At 37.9% G+C, this 21,305-nt stretch overlaps 1 protein-coding gene across 7 annotated transcripts in view; it reads left to right on the top strand.

Annotated features, from left to right (window-relative positions):
* msn (serine/threonine-protein kinase msn) overlaps positions 1-21,305 on the top strand; it is a 156,293-nt gene that overhangs the window by 116,730 nt on the left and 18,258 nt on the right. For 4 of the 7 annotated variants that reach the window (XM_083112407.1, XM_083112408.1, XM_083112413.1 and 1 more), the window contains 4 exons: positions 1,499-1,721; positions 5,329-5,549; positions 12,305-12,472; positions 20,960-21,109. In XM_083112407.1, the coding sequence (XP_082968533.1) occupies positions 1,499-1,721; positions 5,329-5,549; positions 12,305-12,472; positions 20,960-21,109 (762 nt within the window). The remainder of the gene's footprint in view (positions 1-1,498; positions 1,722-5,328; positions 5,550-12,304; positions 12,473-20,959; positions 21,110-21,305) is intronic. The other 3 variants (XM_083112410.1, XM_083112409.1, XM_083112412.1) reach the window with 3 other exon arrangements.

Here is a 21,305-nt window from a genome sequence, read left to right on the forward strand (position 1 = left end):
CCTCCATCGTTATCAACTGGTTTCATTAACGAAAATTCAATAGTTTACTTGCAATAAATTTTTGTAACCCCTCAATTATTTCTGAAAACCCTGATATAAAGCTGTACAGAAAACCATATTACACCAAGCTATTACTCTACAATATTTTACATATCTTATTAATCTTCGTATCTGCAATATCACACATTAATAACATGCAGGTGGACACTTAGTAAATAACAGACAAACTGTAACTTATAATGTTAAAAATAGTTATAACATTCCATGATTATATTATCCAATTTAATGTGATTGAATGTAATGTGAATGCGGAGAAACTAGTACTCACTTTTATCCGCGAAGCTGTTTTTCTTCTTTTTCGATTAATTTCAGTGGCCACTGCCACCATCCTCGTTGGAACTTCCTGCGCTGTTGCTTGGCGTGCGTCTTTTGTTCGTAGTTCTCTGGCTGCCGTTAGGTGCGCTGTGCATCTTGGTGCATCGTCTGCTATTTCCGGGCGATAACTGCTGCAGTAGTGGAATCCAAGTGTGGTGCGCTTGCCTGCTATCGATGTTTAGTTCGTGCGGGAAGTGCATTATGGCGTGCGTTTTCTTGATTTTGGTGTCTATGAGCGTGTGGGCAGTGTGTTTGACTCGAACCTTTTGAATTTTATGGGTATTGTATTTAATATGTTTAGCAAGACCAGTAGTGGGTTGGGCTTTTTTCGCATCTGCTAGGTGTTGTTGGATTCTTTCATTGACAAATCTGATGGACCTGCCGATGTAATGAGCCTTGCATTCACACTCTGCATCGTATACACCTGGGTTGTTAAGGGGGAGAGGAAGTACCGTTTGTGCTTGTTCAGTTTATCAGTTATTTTGGAGTTGGGTTTGTGCGCTACTTTGATGCCAAATGGGAGAAGGGCTTTGGTTATGCGGTTGGAAGTGGTGGGATGGTAGGGGAAGGCAAACCATTTATATTGGTCGCTGGGGGTTGATTGTGGCTGGGCTGCTTGTGGATGGGTTGATTGTGGTAGGTTAGGGTGTCAGTGGCCACTGAAATTAATCGAAAAAGAAGAAAAAACAGCTTCGCGGATAAAAGTGAGTACTAGTTTCTCCGTATTTATATACTACCGCGTCTCTCTTTTCCCAATTATGAATTAATGTTATTGTTGTAAATAGTGTGTATTTGGATACATATTTCTGCTATTTTCTTAGGTTTGTAAAATATAAATGCATAATTGTGTACTATGTTTTTTTTTTTAAAAGTAAAAATCTGAAAACGAAGACTATATCGGTCAGGTTCATTTCTCTTATTTTTTTTTAACTTAAGTTTTGCATTTCTTATTAATTGAAAATATTATGTAGAATATCAAGGTGTTACCACTTGACTGATTTTTGTCTTATGTACAAAAAAGGTAAGTATGGAAAAAGTGCATTCTTCTGACGATTTAAGTTTTATTTTTTAAAATTTAAAATGAACACGTGCAAAAGCTGTTATTATGCTTCTGCATTTGCAGTACCGACAGGCTGTGAGTAAGACTCCTCCCCATCTGCAGCAGAAGCAGCGGTCCTTCCTCACTTTTGGGTTTAATGCTGGAGGCGGCTCAGGGCCAGTCAGAAGGGAGAGCCACGTGAACGTCAACGTCACACCCACATCACATGACATTGGATCCGATACTCCAGAGATTAGGAAATACAAGAAACGATTTAATTCAGAAATATTGTGTGCCGCTTTGTGGGGTGAGTATTTGTATATATATATATATTTTTTAATTAATAAATTAAAACTGTAAGGAACACACATGCATCACTCCCTTCCCTTATCTCTTCCTCAGAAATGTTTTCCCCATCTTATTGTCTCCTTTTGTTGTACAATGTAGCTTCTTGTTGCAAGTTTGGATTACGATAATAAATAATACTCATGGTAATCCATTATAATCTACTTAAAATTTATTTTCCGTGCAAATTTTTTATTGCGATCAATTTCGCCAGTTGTCTGGTACCTTTATCAGCCACATGCAGGCTTTTTTTTCAAGTAGCATGGTAGTGCAAGCTGACAACTGTATTTTCCTTCCTCTTCCTTTAGTGTGGGTATGGTGGTTCCTTCTTCAGCCACACGTTGAGTTTCTGGCATTCTGTGGGAAAGTTCATTGTCTATTCATGTATGTGGGGAGGCTTTTTTTTTTTTTTTTTACAGGTGTTTAAACTTTTTTTTTTTTTTTTTTTTAAGTGACTGGGAGGGGCATGTATATTCCTAATATCAGGGTGCCTTATTAAGTGCCCCATGGTTGGTGTTGAGATTGGCAGGGGTAGTCACTACTGCATAGGTCTCTTTGATAGTCTCTCCAGCTTGCATGACTATTTTTGGGTTGTTTATTTTGTGGCCTTCATCGATGAGGTGGCAAGCAAGGCCCATTCTTTTCCTTCCAAGTTGGTGGTGTGCATCATTCTCCTTTAGCCTGTCTTGCAGCCTGTGCTTGGTCATATTCACACACCTGCTTCCACAGGTGCAGGAGATCACTTAAACACCACTTCTTGCATTTGCTTTTTAGTGTGCTCGTGCAAAACATTTTCGTGAATTGAGTTATCACTGCGATGCTTTTTAAAAATGTTAATTCAGTTATTTTTAGTTCTCAGCACCAATGATTTTATTATGTTCCTTTATAGTTCCTTTATTATGTTCCACCCTTTCCCCCCTTTGACCACTTTCTTCGAGTGTAGAACACAATGCATCTCATTGGCCTGGCTTGAACAAGCTTTGCTAGTTTCATTTGACAAAACATGCGTTTCTTGTGGTCAAATTGGAAAAAAATGAAGCAGGTCACTAGTAGTCTTTAGTTTCAGTTGGCAAACCTATGAAAAGTTGCTTTTGTTGTGACAACAGCATGCATGTTTTGTGTTGTATTTCCATGATCAGATCCCCTAAATTTTATTCTGCAGCTTTAGATCGATCCTGGTACTGTCACTGTTACACTTTTCAAATACTTGAAACTTTGTTGCTGTCCAGTATGTTTCTAGGCTTATCCTAGAAAATGGGTTTACACTTCCTTTAATATACCTATCATACGAGGGCCGTACCGAAAGTAATGCAAAAGTGGTCATAACCTCTGTATTAACTGATGTAGTTGGAGTGACTCTTCCTCTATACAAACCAGCTACTCAACATAGTCTCCATTTAAAGTGATGCATTTGCACCATCGTTGAACCCAACTCAAGAATCCTCTTTGAAAAAAGTCCAGTGTGCACTGTCCGACATTCAGAGAAGGCTACAGAATGTGTACGGAGATGACACCATTGAGGAGCAATGTGCACAGGTGTATGAAGAAGTTTACAGAAGGCAAAACCAGCATTGAAGACAAACCGCACAATGGGAGACCATCAACTGCGACCACTGGCACGAATCGTCAGCGAGTGGATGAGTTGATTGTGCGTCATTCTCCTTGATTTCCTGGAATGTGGCCGTACCATCAACAGCGAGCGGTACATTGAGACATTCCATAAGCTTAGAGAATCCCATTAGGAGGAAGAGACCACACAAGAACCTGAAAACGTTCCACATTCACCATAACAATGCGCGACCACACACCTCTTTGGCAACAAATCAGGTGATCGGCAAAATGGGCTGGTCCGTGGTCCCCCATCCACCGTACAGCCAGATCTGGCACCCTCAGACTTCTACTTTTTTGGTCCCATGAAAGACGGTCTTCAGGGACAACGATTTGATGACACAGACGAGGTGAAAGTGGCTGTGAAAAAGTGGATGTCGGACAGTGCACATCGGACTTTTTTCAAAGATGATTCTAGAGTTGGGTTCAACGATGGCACAAATGCATTGCTTTAAATGGAGACTGTGTTGAGTAGCTGGTTTGTATAGAGCAAGAGTCACTCCAACTACATGTGCAATTTGAACGGTCTACATCAGTTAATACAGAGGTTATGACCACTTTTGCATTACTTTCGGTAGGACCCTCGTATTATCCTTGATATTTTCATCGTTCTTAGGTCAGGGCATCCACATGGCATAGTGGTAATGTTTTCTCTGTGTAATGAAGAGGTCCTGAGTTTGATACCCGGTTGAAGCACATAGTGGTTCGGATCCCACTTAAACTGTAGGTCCAGTCCAATTAGCCTAGATGTATATAAAGCAGACTTAAAACAAAATTGTATCATCTTAAGAGTGGGCTTTGAACTTTTGGTACAGAACCTGTGCTTGCCATGACCGCAAAATTCAAAGAAAATGGAGCATCAGTTCCTTAACACGTTGACTGCCAAGGCAAGATTGTCTGAATGACATCGTGGGGCCAAGTAAAAGCAATTTGTGAAAATGGATCAAGTTGGTGTCATTAGATCTGTGAAGCACAAGAAATTTCAAAACAATCCAAGAAACGTTGAAAATTCAATTTAAATTTGAGACCCAGTTTTGTGTATTGTGGCCTGGAGAAGGGAATTTTGATCAGAGTGCAATGAGACCCATTTCTGTGTCTCACTTTTTTTTGTAAATGACTTTGTTCCTTCAAATAACGAACTTCAATCACTTGAACTATCAAGCTCGTCCAGTGTTGGAACCTTATTCTCTGTTTCTTGTTCATACATCGTCAACAGAACATACAACAGAAGTGCTTCTTCCATAAAATATTGCACGAAATGCAATCAACATGTTCAGTCACACTGAATATAGTCTTATTTCTTCTTCTTCCTTTATTTTTCTCCTTCTTTGTTTAATTCTTGCCTGAAATACAACAAATGTCAAACAAGGATGAATTAAAAATGCATCGATTGTTGTATTGAAAATCAACAAAACAAAGTCATCATAAATAATCACAGAGCACTAGGTTTATTACTACATGTTACGGCCATTTGTACACCATTGTTGTAATCACCTGTTGCTATCTAGGGCCAGGCTACAAGTATAGTGTAACATTCTGAAGCCAAAACAATATCTTTGATCATGTTAGCAAATGACAAGTGAAACCCATATAGGGGTATCACGGCCTGAAGCAATTGCTGAGGTGAGACACACAAGTGGGTATCATGGCTTCATGAATGACGATACTTGAGATACACTTTTGGGTCTCATGGCAGTTAACGTGTTAAACCACTTCTCTCTAATCAACTTGAAATGTGACACAATGTAAAAACCAGGCAACTATTTTAGTATGTTTCGTTATTTGGACAAGAAAGGCAAAGTATATAAAGTTCGAATGTGTAAAATCAGGTATGTTAAATAATAAGAAGTGTATACACCATTGTGGAAATATTTTTAGCAGTAATGATTTTCTTTTAATAAGGAATTCTTTTGTGTATTATTGAAAGGAAATGTGATAGTGATGTGATGAATTCTTTTCAGGTGTCAATCTGTTAATTGGAACAGAAAATGGATTGATGCTTTTGGACAGAAGCGGGCAGGGCAAAGTTTACCAGTTGATATCACGCAGGAGATTCCAACAAATGGAAGTTCTAGAAGGACAAAACATATTAGTGACAATTTCTGGGAAGAAGAACCGTGTACGAGTATATTATCTCTCCTGGCTCAAGTCCAAAATACTCCGCACGGATGGGGTGAGTGATGTAGGTGATCAAATAGTTATTTTTTCATTCTTAAAAGGTAGAATTTTACATATTAAAGTAATGCATGCAAATGTGAATTTTGAAACTAATTCTAGTTAAATTAATAACCACAGGTGGTTAGGTTTGCCAAGCTTAGTGCATCTTGAATGTTTGTGCAGTTGTTACTTGGGATTTTACTATTTAAAATAAACATATATTTTTTTCTGCCTGCATGTCATGATACGCTATACACTATACCTGTACTATGTAAGAATAAACACAGAATTCAGTTAACAAAGTAAGTCTATATAAATACAGTAGAACCCCGATTTTAAGTTCCCAGATTTTTCATTTTTTTTGTCAACCTCCGACGGACTGTAAAAAAGAAGACAAGTGCAAGTAAAAAAATGAATTTATTATCAAAAGTTATGTACATACCTGGTTACTTTTCGAAATAATCACCGTGAAGATTCAGAAATTTGTCATATCATGGGATGAGCTTTCCGATCCCCTCTGCGAAGAACGTTGCCGCCAGTGATGTGAGATGGGCCTGAACGTTGTTTTGAAGATCCTCATTGGTCTGGAAGCTTTGGCCTCCTCACCCGTTATGAGGCTGAAGGTGAAGGTTTCTTGAAAACAATTGTTACTGGAGATGAGACCTCGATTCAGTACGTCACCCCAGAAACAAACAACAGTCAAAACAATGGATGCACTCAAAACTCACCAAACAAATCGACGAAGTTCAAACAAACCTTCAACTACAGGAAGGTTATGGCTACCATTTTTTGGGACCACAAAGGTGTGTTTTGTTTATGAAACCAGGGACTACGATCAATGCAGCTGTTTATTGTCAGAGGAGCTTCAAAACGTTCAGGCCCATCTCACATCACTGGCGGCAACGTTCTTCGCAGAGGGGATCAGAAAGCTCGTTCCACAATATGACAAATGCGGTGATTATTTCGAAAAGTAACCAGGTATGTACATAAGTTTTGGTAATAAATTCATTGTGTTACTTACACTTGTCTTTTTTTTTTACGGTCCATTGGAGGTTAAAAATAAATGGTCCTCGTACATTCAGTCTTTATAGTCCCAAATATAAAATTTTCCTCGATTTTACATTTTCCCATATTTTTTTTTAGCATGGTTCCTTGAAAAATGTAAAATTTCCACTGTAGATAGTGCAGATCATGTATAAATTCAGTAGCTCGGGAGTAAAACTTGTTAACCACACTCTGTTCAAAATTGAGTTAACATTGTATGCAGTTGTTGCACAGTGTCCAGTTGCTGTACAATAGTGAATGCAGTTCCTTAAGTACCTGGTGATGGTCACAAACACATGGGAACATCTGGGTAACCCATAAGCAACACTGCAATGGACAAACTTTCACTGTGTTTTTCTATGTTTCATACTTTTGTGTGTTACAAGTTTTACCCCTGAGCTGCTCATTTTACCTACAATATTGTTTGTTTCACTACAGCACACTCACCACAAGAAACACTGTGTTATTTATTAGGGCTAAGTCAATACTGATGCCAATGTATTGGACATATGCATAGGCTGATACTGGTGAGATTGGTATCGGAAAGTATCGATTGGAATTTATTTACTGATACCTTCCAATACATTGGTCATTTGCAGAGCCTGCAAAAAAAATGCCACTGACATTTTCACACATTCTAATTATCCTGATAATTACGTAAAATTTGAAGTTTTCATTTATTTTGAATTAGCATAGTGGGAAAATGGATTTTGTTTTTTGCATACCAGATACAGTGGAACCCTGAGTTTACGTTCCCAGATTTTACTTTTTTCCCACAATATACATTCAATCTTTATGTTTCCAACATGGTAAAATGTTTCAAAATTTTCCTTGATATTACATTTTCCCACATTTTAAGTTCTTTCATCTTGGTTCCCTGAAAAACGTAAAATCGAGGATCCACTGAATGTTAATATTTTGATGAAATTCTTGAATATTTTTAAATTAGTTTAAAGAAAGAGTTAAAAGGAAGTAAAGTGCTCTCGTTTGCTTTGCATCATGTCAGTGTTCAGTTAGGGCCCCACAGTGTCTTGATCATGGTCAAAGGTGGGGGTGATGTAATCAGCACCACCCCCTGGCTGCCATTACCTCCCAGAGTTTCCTCCAGGTACCCACTTTATGCTGGGTGGGAGCCAGAGCTGCTTGAACAAGTGGAAAAAAAACTGGTTCCCCTCGGCCAAAGATCGAACCCGGGTCTCTCACATGGTAGTCAGATGCCCTAACGGCTGAGCTACCACGGCTCATTCAAATTAAATGAGATGATTGGAGTGGAAAAGTAACAATAATATTAATCAATGATGAGTAAATTCTCTTGGGAGGATGAGACTGACATTAGCTCTCAAAACTTGGAAACTTACAGGATTGACCTGGTTGATAGCTCGAGAGAATTTAATCATCATTCAACGGCAGGAAAGCTTCAAGACTTGCTTCAGTATTAATCAATATTTTGAAGAATTTGTAATTGTTGCATGGGAATTGGTAAGAGTATCAGAATTCTGTTGGCTCAGCCCTAATGTATGGACACACGCACATGGTATGAAATGACGATGTTGTTGTAGGAAGGACATGTATCTTCTGCAACTTATGAAAGTTCTTTACAATAACTTATTCCACAGTGCACAAATTAATATTTTACAAATAATCCTAACATTTTGTGTTTGAGTTCATTTGGTATTTTGAATATGTAGCCTCATTAGCTACTGTGACTCAGTTGTTAGCATATGCAGATGATGTAGACTTACTGGGGGATGATGTGAATACAATTAAGAATAATGCTAAAATATTTTTCAAAACTGCTAAAGAGATAGGTTTGGAAGTTAACAAAGAGAAAACTAAATATATGCTTACAGGCCGAAACCAAGTGTTAGGTAATAATCAAAATCTAATTATTGATAACAACTCCTTTGAACCAGTTTCCAAATTTAAATACTTAGGAGTAATATTAACAAATTAAAATTATATTAAAGAGGAAATAAAAAGTAGGCTTAATTCAGGAAATGCATGTTACTTCTCTCTTCATAAACTTTTGTCTTCTCGTTTAATATCAAAGAAACTAAAAGTTAAAATATACAAAACTAATTTTGCCTGTAGTATTATATGGGTGTGAAACTTGGTCCCTTACATTGAAAGAGGAACACAAATTGAGAGTATTTGAAAATAAGATCCTTAGGACGTAAAAGGGATGAGGAGACAGGTGAGTGGAGAAGGTTACATAATTTGTACTCATGTCCAGATATTATTAGAATAATTAAATCAAGAAGACTTAGATGGGCAGGCCATGTGGCATGAATGGGAGAGGAAAGAGGAGTTTACAGATTCTTGTTGGGAAACCAGATGGTAAGAGACCTGCAGGAAGACCAAGACGAAGATGGAGGGACAACGTTGAGATGGACCTTAAGGAAATCGGTAGGGATGGGAAAGAGTATATAGATCTTGCTCAAGATAGGGACAGATGGAAGGCCTGTGTTGCTGCAGCCATGAACCTTCGGGTTTAAGAAGGCTAGAGAGTTAGTTAGTTAGTTAGCCTCATTAGCCAAAAATGATATTTTTAGCTGCTTCTATGTAGATACTGTAATACTGAAAAGTTTATTCTTTTGTTAAGAAGCTTGTCATACAATCAGGCAAAATTAATATAAGTTCCGCAGGTATTGAAAATTATTATTATTATTGAAATTTAATTAAAGAAAAAGATGGCCATGCAATGTAGCCATGAGAGAAACAATAGGCATTGGACAAAGATGTGCTGTCACCAGTTTTTGACTGGGGATGGAAAAAATCTGAAATGCCTTATTTACTCATGTACACTGGTCAAAAAAATTAGGGGAGCAAGCAAGAAATCCCAAAACCAAAGTTGGTAAGTCAAAAGTAGCAATGTATTTTGATTAGGTGAGTGTGTCCTCAACCAGTACAATTCATGTCTATTGAGTCATTAGCACAACAGAGTTCTAGGGGTGATTTCTGCAAGGTACTGCACAAAATCAGGAGAACAGCACGGTGATAAGAGAACAGAAATGGACAGATATGCAACAGATCCATACCTCTAATAAGGCATGTGGTCGCCATGAACTGCTATGACAGCTGCACATCTGTTTTGCATGGAACCAATAAGGTTATTAACGACAGCCTGCGGGATATTCACCCATTCCTCCAGAAGGGCCATTTCCAACTGTTGCAGAGTTGTAGGCGCCGCTGGCCGAGCAGCAATGCGTCTTCCAAGTGTATCCCACACATGTTCAATGGGATTCAAGTCTGGGGAGGACACTGGCCATACCATTCGTTCGATACCCTCATCCCGTAGCATGGCGTCAACCAGACGTGCTCGGTGATGTCGGGCATTATCGCCCACAAAAATGAAACCATCACCGATATCTGCAGCCATTGGGACAACATGAGGCCTGAGGATCTAATCCCGGTACCGTAAGGCTGTCAAGGTACCGTTCCGGATAATGTGCAGGGGGTACGGCGACCAACACTGATCCCTGCCCATACCATTAAGCCACCGCCACAATACTGAGACACTTCGCGCACATGTGCGGGATAATTGCAAGTCCCACGTTCCCTCCAGATGAGAATGCGTCGATTATCTGACTGGAGACTGAAACGCGACTCATCCGAGAAGAGAACTGAACTCCACTCTCCATGTCCCCACTCACGATGTTCCACAGCCCACTGTCTGCAGGCCCTACGGTGTTGGGCATTCAGAGGGACACACACCATTGGTCTTCTTGCATAAAGACCCCTTTCCCGCAGCAGGCGATTTCGTACAGTTTGGCCCGATACTCTTCGTCCTGTTGCCAAAACAAGGCCGCGTTGCAAGTCAGTTGCAGTTTGCTGCCTATTCCTGCGAGCCGACAATGCTAAGTACCGGTCTTCCCTAACTGTTGTTGACCGTGGGCGACCTTGCCCAGGGCTCCTTCGTACTGTACCTGTCTGTTGAAATCGTGTCCACAACCTGGAAATGACACTGCGTGACACACCAAGGGCTGCAGCCACCTCACGTTGTGTTTGCCCTGCTTCCATCCTCCCAATGGCTCTCCATGCGCTAGATTCCCCTAAATCGTGTTGTTCTGCCTTCGTTACTATTCAACACTACTCAACTGAATCCCATTTGCATTACGGTCTGCCAGCACCACACAACCGGTGTTCCCAAGTGACCTCGTGATTGCTCCTCATATCACAAATTCTGCCACGTGCCTTATGGTGTCACTAGAGAGCTCTTCATGCTGATGATTCATCACAGATGAATTGTACTGGTTGAGGACACACTCACTTCATCAACATACATTGCTACTTTTGACTTTCCAACTTTGGTTTTGGGATTTCTTGCTTGCTCCCCTAATTGTTTTGACCAGTGTAGTATGTGTACTTTTTTCCAAAATTTTTGCCCCCAAAAACTGTGGTGTGTATTATGAACGGAATCATTCAGACAGCCAACATGAAAGCGTACAGGGTCATTCCGTGATTTTGTGACACTTACATTGATTTTTCATGTTTACAGAACCCTATCATGTTATATATCATTGATAAAACTTGAATTCTGTAGTTTCTGAACATGGCAATGGTATTCCATTCAAGATGGCCACACTAATGTGCAATGCTGTTGAAATAAGCTGATAACAAAAATGAAGGAATCAAACCTGGATCTTCTGTGTGGCCATCAGATGCTATACCGACTGGACCACCGTGGCTCCACAGTGTTACAATAGCTGTCATTTAATAACAAAATCCAGTTTTTCACACATTACTGGTGCAAAATGAATGTGACTTGTGAGTCTTGATTGATTTCCTACGTATTTAAACTGCACACAAGTGTGCTATAGCCTTTTATAGACTCTGCAAGACACCTGCACTCTAGAAAAGTATCGGCTGAAATCTGTGAATTCAAACTGATGCATTCCCTTGAATATATAACAACATTTAAAATTCTGCACTTCTTCTGTCAAATATTGACTTTAGTAATGGTTAATGTGTTTTATCAATTGTCCTTCCTTCATCAATATTATATTATTGTAAGATATATTTTTTTATATATTTCTAATTCCTTCTTGAAGGCACTTCCTTTGTAATTTATTAGCATTGGCAGTGTGACGTGAATCTACATGTTAAGTTTACATGTCCTCCAGAATCTGAAGATTTTTCTTCTAAATGTTTGGAATTTTTTTCTCTTACAGGATGTTTTGTTTGACTACCATATTTACATTTGCAGCTGTTTTCCAGTCCATGTGTTCTTGCATTTACGAATTCATGTAATATTTTTTTTTTTCATTGGGAGATAATATATTTGCTTATTTCCTTCCAGATTCTACTATTTCATGTTTTTTTCCGTAATGTACTGAATTTTCACCCCTCTTTCTTTTTCATATTCAATTCCTTCATATTTTTTTTTGTCTCAACTTTTTTTAGTTCATAGTTTTCATCCTTCACCATTTCCAGTTGGGCCAGCAAACCTATTCCTTATCTCCCACCACTCCTTTTATTCCACTGTGTTCCACTCCTATTCTTATACTCTCCACTACCCACTGTATCCCACTCGTGGTCTCACCTCCAAATGTCCAACATTCTCACAACCTCCGTCAATTCTCGTCATTCCAGGGTGACTGCATTGGCACATAAAAAATTATATTTTTGTTTCTAGTTCCTGCATTTTTTTTCCTTTCTTTGAGTTTTTCCATGCCCACACATGCTATTACTTATCAATCATACATCTGATTTTTCCTTTCATCATTTTGTTTTCAGCAAGTTGAGCGCCGCAATGGATGGATTAATGTAGGAGATCTTCAAGGAGCAGTGCATTTTAGAATTGTTAAATATGAGAGAATCAAATTTTTAGTGATTGCATTGAAGGAAAGCATAGAAATCTATGCTTGGGCTCCAAAACCATACCATAAATTTATGGCCTTTAAGGTAAGCTCCATTCGTCACATTTTTTTCTTTGTGTGTGTGTGTGTGTGTGTGTGTGTGTGTGTGTGTGTTTGAAAACTAAGGTTTTATAAACAGAAAATTTCTATCTTTCTATGGCATAGTATGTATATTTGATGTACTCTTGCATAATGCATGCACTTCTTCCTTCTTCCTTAATCTCCATCTTTTTTTTTTTTTTTTTCTCCCTGTTCAAACGTTTCTAGAGGCCTTTCTCCATTATAACATTAAAATGAACACAGCAATGTTTCTTCGTGGAGTTTTGGAATACTTGGTATTGAATAACCTTAAAACAGAAATTGTAAATGTGATCTATCATGGAACAAGAAAGTTGTGTTTACTGTGCAAACCACGATAAGCTCCATGGATATCAATTAGAACATCATATATATATTCATATTTTGAAGTAGACTGTAATATTAATATCCTAAAATGGCATACTCACCTATACCTACAAAATTATTTTTTATGATCTAATAATTTTGGTGTCCACTGCCATCATTCTCTTGGAAACTATTGAATTGTTGCATGGCAAGCTTCTGTTGTCTTTAGTTTAAATTTGGTCCATAGGGCCAATGCTAGAAGCAAAATTCTGGCCATTATCCCAAAGCTGTCAACATTGCCACTTTGCATATAGTATAATGTTGTTATTTTTTACTCAATAGGTAACAGTCTGATTTCAACGAAACTTTGTATGATTGTAGGAATGTACCACCGCTACATACTACATTTTCCCATTCACTTCAGTCTATGGCATAAACACGGGCTTGCATATGCTATTTTTTTTTAAAGAAATCAATTTTCTTCCTTCCTTTAACACTAATTATTGAGAGGCACAATGTATAAATGTTATCTATGCAAAAAGCTCTGTCTTTAAGAAAGAAAACAAAACAGATTTCATCTCTCTGCGACAAGTTGTTCTCGAGCTATGACTTTGTGTGTGTGTGTGTGATTCGTGGCAAGTTTGAAAGCTCACACTTGAAAAGGTCCAATCCTCAGGCTATCCGTCTGCTAGAAGGTTAAAGAGAATGTTCACAGTGATATTTCTGACTTTACATCACGGAATGTTAATCTTCAAATGCACGACTTCAGCAAACATTCCCTTCCAGTCATCCTACGTGAAATTCTCATGCAACACCATCAATGTAATACTAATACTACAAGTTCCCTGTATTTTTTCTTGCTCTTGCATATTCAGTGAACATCATAAACATCAGAAGAGAAGGATAGGTGAAACTGGTGTCGTTGTCAATGCCATCCTCTGGTAATTGACATTTTCATTTCAAACTAGGAAAATAAGGAAATAAGACTTCTTTTTTTTCCAAAAACCAAAATAGTTAATTTTTATTCCATTGGAAAAATTGAGGACAAAATGCAGCAACCAGGTTAGAAATTGACGTTTTCATCTACCACCAAGGAAAGTCCAGAAATGAGAATTTCCCTCGAATTTTGCTCAATGCTATGTGTAAGGGTTAATGTAAAGTAAAAGTAAAAAAGTAAAGTGTTCCCCTGTGCTTAGCACCATGCCATGAAGGCGTATAGGGGGTGTAGGGGTAATGCCCCACACTTTCTTGATCCGGTCGTGAGTGGGGGTGATGTGATCAGCACCACGCCCCTAACCACCTTTACCCCCCAGGGTTTCCCCCGGGTACCCATGTTATTCGACGCTGGGTGGACGCCGGTGCCACTTCCAACGTTAGAAAAGTTCCCGGATTTGAACTGGCCGGGGATCGAACCCGGGACCTTTAGCATGGTAGTCAGACGCGTTACTGACAGAGCCACCGCTAATGGCAAAATAGAATAGCAAATCATTTAAAAGTTGTGGTTCTGTTGATCTCCACGGAGGATATGAATAAAGCATGTGAGTCATGACTAGGAAGTTAGTTTGGGGTAATCTCGCCATAATGTTTTGTATTAATAATTCCTCTATTATACCAACTTTAATGAATCAAAAAATATGAGTCACGAGATGGGGATATAATACCTTATTCCTTCGACACACCACCATATGCACGCATGTTCTAATGTTCGAATGATTTTTCACAAATTGTAAGTATTATCAAGTCATGTTAATGTTACTATTCAAACTATCATGAAAACAGATAATAATTTACTAAAGATGAGACAGATTAATCAGTACAGCCACATACTTATGGTAAATAAAAGATTGATTTTGGTACAAAAACTGGACACATTTCAGGATGAAAAGTGGTATATACAATAACATTTTGGTGTTAAAATGTTGAATATTACCCTAAATTTGATTTCAAACCTATACTTATTGCCCAAAATAAACTTTCCCTTCTAATAGCACATTTATGTAGTTGTCAGAGTATTTAGCTTATTCCTGTTTAAAGTAGTCCATTTTTGCTTCTCAAATATTTACAAGATTTAATAATTTTTTCCATGATTTGCATAACTCTGAGGATAATTCAGACTTCAGAAAGTGTTGCGAAAGTGGAACTCTGTTCATCATGTACTTGAAAAAGATATGTTGTTGAATTGTTACAGGACTCATATTTCAGTGGAGCACAATAGTCCAATTTTTTGAGTTTCATTTTTTAATAGCCCATATGGTTATATGCTTAATGTCAACGAAGTTCCCTGACCACTTAGCAACTTTGAAGAATGACATAAAAATAATAATAATCTATGGAGCACAGTAGTGATCCATGTAACCAATGAGTATTTTTTCTGCGTGACTACTGCAGTGTTAATCACTCCAATTTGTGTAAAATTTTGGTACTATGGCAGTGGTTATTAAGAACCATTGCAAACATTACGTACAAAAGCATAACAAGGAATATGTAAAGTGGTGGATAAGATAAATTATGGCACCAATGTTTCCCCCACCAACTGAAATTTTGGCATATGAATTTTCCATGTAAAATTCTGAAGTTGAATTCAATGTATTGGCTGCTAAGGCATCAGAGGAATATTGTAACAAATGTTACAAATGCAATGCTTTGATGTTCTTCTTTCTGTGCTTTTTAAAGATCCTTGTGTGGTTATTGACTTTGGATTCACCCTGTAAATGTACTCCATTTAATTTCTGTAAACTTTTGCATAGAATTTGAAAATTTGTGTACTACATGAGCCTGGTATAGTAAAGCATGTCAACACTAATAGGCTAAGGTAGGTTTCCCAAATAGAACATATGGACAGAATCAGGACTTCAAAAATGAATGCAGCAAAATCTATAGGAGCTAGAAATGCTGGGAGAACCAAATCAGGATAGGAAGGTAGCGTAATGTAGGATCGGAAGACTGTTCAAAGTCCATAAATGGGGGATGTTAGTGATAGATATGGAGAAGTGTCGGGAGTATCTGAGATGAAGGTAGTAGTGATCATTAGTTTCCACTGACTAAGTATATGTACTCTGTGCTTAATATATTTATGTATAATTTTATGGAGATGATTGAGTAGAAGGAAAGGCTCTGCTCTGGCTTAAGTCCGCCATTTAAAATAAGACAATAATAAATAAATAAATATCCAACAAACCACACAACCAAATTCTGGTACCTGGGGTTTCAAGGGAGAGAATGTATCACAGAATTGCGTGGCCTCTTTTGATACTACATAGGTTGATATTCGTATCTCCAAAAATAATTGCATGAGAATGTTTCGGTAGAAATTTGCAAGGTAAACGTGAGATGGTTGATAGACTACAGTTAGGAGGAATTTATGTTGGCAGACTCTAGTTTCCAGCCAGTAGGGATGTACCGAAGCTGATTACAGATGTATGAAAATTGGCAGAAATTGACATATCGGCCGGCATCGACAAAAATCCGATATTTAACCTTTTGGTTCCCAAGCGTCTCGGTCGAGATGCTGTGTCAAGCTCGTAGTTTTTACGTTATAACTTTTCTATTTTTGGCTAGAATTTCGATTTTTTTATATATATATTGTTCCTAACACATGTATTTAACAGAAATATTTCTTGCACCTTTTTTTTCTTCATGAAAATGGAGGAGAAAATGTGGGAAAAGGGACTTCTCTTTTGCGTCTCTTTTCAAGGGAAAATTTTTGCTGACAAAGGAAGAATGTGATTCATTCTGCTGACAAAGGAAGACTGGCTTTGTTGTTCTAAAGCAATGCTTTTCACTCCCGCCTGGTAACTGCATTCGAAGGAAGCTTGTTTATCGGTATCTGATGTCAAAATGAAAGTTTTCCGTGAGGGTGCAAGCAGGGGGTGGGGGAGGGGAAGACTGGTTGTTGAATCTGCATTGTGAGAATGGAATTTCGAAGTGCGCTGAAGGAAACCTTTGTTTTTTAGCACAAGTGTCCACAAGTTGCAACACAGGTTACCCTGCATTGTCTAAAAATAGAATTTCCAGCAGATGCAAGAATCGGCACTCATTTTTCACTGCATTCTAGCTTTTCGTCCGTGAATGTTGTGCGTAGGTGTCGTTTTGTGCCCAAGTGCGAAGACATTTTTTGGGCGAAGTGACATTTTTTAAAATCATTTTTGGGGGGTTTCCTCCCTTCCCCCTCCATATATACGCCAAATTTGCATAAATTTTGCATTTTGACATTCTTTTTTTCAGGGGGGACACCATTTTTTAAAGAAAAGTATTTTTGATTGGATTTCCCCCCTTTCCCCCTCCATATGTACATCGAATGTGCATAAATTATATATCGTCTGAATCTGTGATTCATTCTGCGTACAACGGTATATCTTTCATATCACTAGGGCAATTAGTTTCTGAGCTATAGTAATTTCAATGTAACACTGCAGTTTGCTCAATTCCGAAGCTTGAGACAGTGGCGTACAAGCCTTTCGTTTCAGGGGTACAACTCTCGTAATATTGGTCATACGACAAAAATGAAAATATTTTTCTGTTTCTTACATGCCAGCGATAATTTCTATGTGCATTTTGAACTTTTCATATCCTTTTTTTCGGGGGGGGAGACCCCTTATTTTCTTTAAAAATATATATTTTTCAGGGGATTTCCCCCCTTTCCCACTCCATATGTACGCCGAATGTGCATAAATTATATATCGTCTGAATCTGTGATTCATTCTGCGTACAACGGTATATCATTCATATCTCCAGGGCAAATAGTCTCTGAGCTAAAGTCATTTCAAGGTACCACTGCATTTTGAAGCTTGAATCAGTGGCATGCCAGACCATTCCTTTTGGGGGTACAACTCACATTACATTGGTCATATGATAATAATGCAGATATTTATGTGTTTCTTACATGTCCGCGATCATTTCCATGTGCATGTCGACACTGTCATGTATTTTTTCCTTGGGGGGGGGGGGGGGGGTGCGGGCCCCATTTTCCCCCCGAAATTTTGGAATTTTGAGAGTTAGCCCCTCCCCCAACCACATATACGCCGAATTTCCTTAAATTTCATATAATCTGAATCTCTGGTTCATTCCGCGTACAACAGTATATCACTCATCTCTCTAGGGCAATTAGCCTCCGATCTACACTCATTTAATTAAAAATCTGCATTTTGCTGAAAATCGGCTTGGGACCAAGGGGTTACATGTGAAAATGGCCTTGGGACTCGAAAGGTTAAACCAGTACAGATAATACTAGATCTTACCTTCTAATAAGTTTTATATTTTAATTTTGAAACATTTATTGAAAATTAGGTTATGATTTTTCATCATTTGTAGAGTTTTTGTAATAAAATTATTGCAAACTCTCATTCAGAGGATCATCCTACCTCAAAATCAGAAATAAAACAGTACATTGCTGAACCAACTATTCCACATGACCAGGATCCGCTGTTGTATTGGAAATTCAAGAGTGAGTATCCAAACCTGAAGCAAGTGGGAAAATACTTGGGCATACCTGTTTCTGAAGTTCAATCTGCCAGCATTAAATTTACAACATTAAGAACAAAAATTCATTTTGCATTTCAAAGAACTGCCTGTGCTCAAATGTTAAATCTCTTGAGAATCTATGTTCTTCTTAAAGGTTCACATAACCACTTTTTTTTTTAGATGCAAATGTATCCAATAGAAGTATATATAGCAAATTTATCATGCTGAAATTTTTTGTCATGCTGAAAATAACATCTCATTTCTGTTGAAGAATCTTATGGCTCGGAATTGGTTAAATATCGGCATCGATATCGGTTCCAAAAATCGGTAAATTTTCAGCTTCGTCACATCCCTAGTTTGCAGAATAATAATTTGGATGTTAGGTCATAGATGCTAGGTGATTCTGAGACGATTTTGGTAGGAATAAATAGAAAAACTGCCACTCCCCCAAACCCTGTTTCTGATTCTGTCTCTCCTGAGCAGATGCAAACCTGGAAGTGTGCTTGAAAATCTCACCTTCAACCGTATTTCCAATATAAGCAAAGCATTCATGTGTTTATTTATTTGAACAATGTTTTTGACTCCTATGTGTGATCAAATTTTGGCTACTATGGAGAATGAAGATATGGAGGAGGAGGAGGAACAACTCATTTATGTTACAACACCAGTGGATGGCAAGGATACAGACGAAGACAGTGATAAATCTCATGATGAGCATGCGGCCAAACTAAACAATTTTTGGCGAAATACGCTAATGAGTGTTTGTGAGGTGCAAACTAAGATATGAAGTTGTGTTGATTGTGAAGGTTCATCCAGTAATGTAGCGTCTACATCTACCACTACACATAACACTGGTGGTTCAAAAAAAAAAAAAAAAAAAAAAAAAGTCTTCAGACAAAATCAAGACCCCTGTGGAAGAAAAGTCTACCTTCAATCTAATTACAAACTGAGTGCTGCCCTATTGAACCATCTGAAGAAGCACGAAACTGTGAATCACAATTAGACTTTTATAATTTATTTTGTGATGAGGACATGCTAAATCTTATAACAAATCAATCCAAATTGTATGCTTTGCAAAAAAATATTGATGTTGATTTGACGAAAGAAGAACTTCTTGTTGTTCTTGGTGGTCTCTTGTTGTCAGGTTATGCAAAATATTCAAACAGACGTATGTTTGGTCAAAATAAAAATATACTCCTTCGATACTTTCTGAAATCATTCCTTGTGATCGGTTTGAGACTATTCTGCATAATATTAATTTGAATGACAATTCACAAATATGTGAGTCTGATCGTCTGTACAAGATACGGCCATATTTCGAGAAACTTTTCTTCCTCATCTTTCGAACAGCATGGCGGTGTGGACGAAATACTTTCCATCGACGAGAGTATAATTCCTTACTATGGGAGGCACTACGCAAAACAGTTCATTAGAGGAAAGTTGATCCATTTTGGGTTCAAGAACTGGGCAAAAAAGCTCTAGTAGTGGTTACATGATAGATTTCCAGTTGTGCACAGATACAATCTGATATCGGACCACTGTGTTCTATACTGTAATAATAATAATTTTGTGTATATTTGTTGATTTCTATTGCAAATGTTTCCATTTGTATTGTTTCTTTGAAATATGTGTATGTATTTATGCAAACATACACATGACCAGTAGCGACGATTAGGGGGGGCAGTTGCACCCCCATTTTTCGTCACTTTTTCACCTGCACTATTATAAACCTAATCTGCAAAGGGAAATATACTGTCTTTGTCCCCCTACATTTGGAACCTTGCCCCCCCTGCTCTCCGGTTTTGGAACCCAACATCCGCCACTACATATGACTGATCTTAAGTGTTTTATTTTCTTTTGGTTACATATTTTGCACAGCAATACTTTTTCCTTGGGACAGCTATTTATAGACAAAACATGAAAGTGATCATTGTGCACAGTGTCCGATTTATTGGACACATGGAAGTGATCATAGTGCACAGTGTCTTACATACAGTGTAAAAATAAAAATGTATCGTATATTGTGTCATTTGAATTGTACTGATACCAAAACCATGAAAAAAATTTCATGAAAGGGGTTTGTAAACTTTATGCATTAATGGGTTAAATATACTTGATACATGATAGGTGGTATTCTGACAGCTTTATGAATTTGCATTTCATTCCTATTATCCTATATGTGTTATCAAATATTTCAGTATTGTCATTAATTTTTTATATAATTTATCATGTTGCACCATTTCCTCAACCCTGTCATGGTGTTAAACCACGTGTGTTCTGAACCTCTCAAATATTGAGCTGATGTGTTGAGCCATAGTGAATGATGTTGGCAAGGTGGTTAATATTAATACATGAGTATTCCATCACCATTACACACATCAGTTTACCTGAATGTTCAGTCAATTACATCTGAGTATTAAGAAAATTAAGGCAAAATGAAATTTTCACACAGTACTGGTGCAAATAAATGAAAATTGTAAACTTTTGCACAATTTCTAGAATAATTAGACTTCGCAGATATACCACCCAGCATTTTTGGGGACCCCTCGAAATACCCAAATCCAGGAAAGAATCAGCCGTTGCCAGTAACCCATACTCTCTGATACTGGTATCACTAGTATCGGCCGATAACAATATATTGATATCAGCTCAGCCTTAATGCTATTTATATCTTTGTTTTCATTTCCAGTCATTTGGTGATCTGATTCATCGGCCACTGCTTGTTGACTTGACTGTAGAAGAAGGAACAAGATTGAAAGTTATTTACGGCTCAGCAGATGGATTCCATGCTGTCGATTTGGATTCAGCTTCTGTGTATGACATTTATTTGCCAAAGCATGTAAGTTACTCAATTGACATAATTAATAATGAGAAACTAAAAAATAACCCTTGTTTTGAAGGCAGTCATCAGTGAATTTCAAAGGCAAAAGCAGTAAATATCAAATGTGTTCTGTTTTTGTCCTTACAAAGTTGTCAAGGGCAGGTATAGTTAATTAACAGGCATTCTTAAACTCGAAGGCTTGTTGCTGCAGATA

Source organism: Lepisma saccharinum, chromosome 26, assembly GCF_977018435.1.
Source record: "Lepisma saccharinum chromosome 26, izLepSacc3.1, whole genome shotgun sequence".
NCBI classification, from domain to species: domain Eukaryota; kingdom Metazoa; phylum Arthropoda; class Insecta; order Zygentoma; family Lepismatidae; genus Lepisma; species Lepisma saccharinum.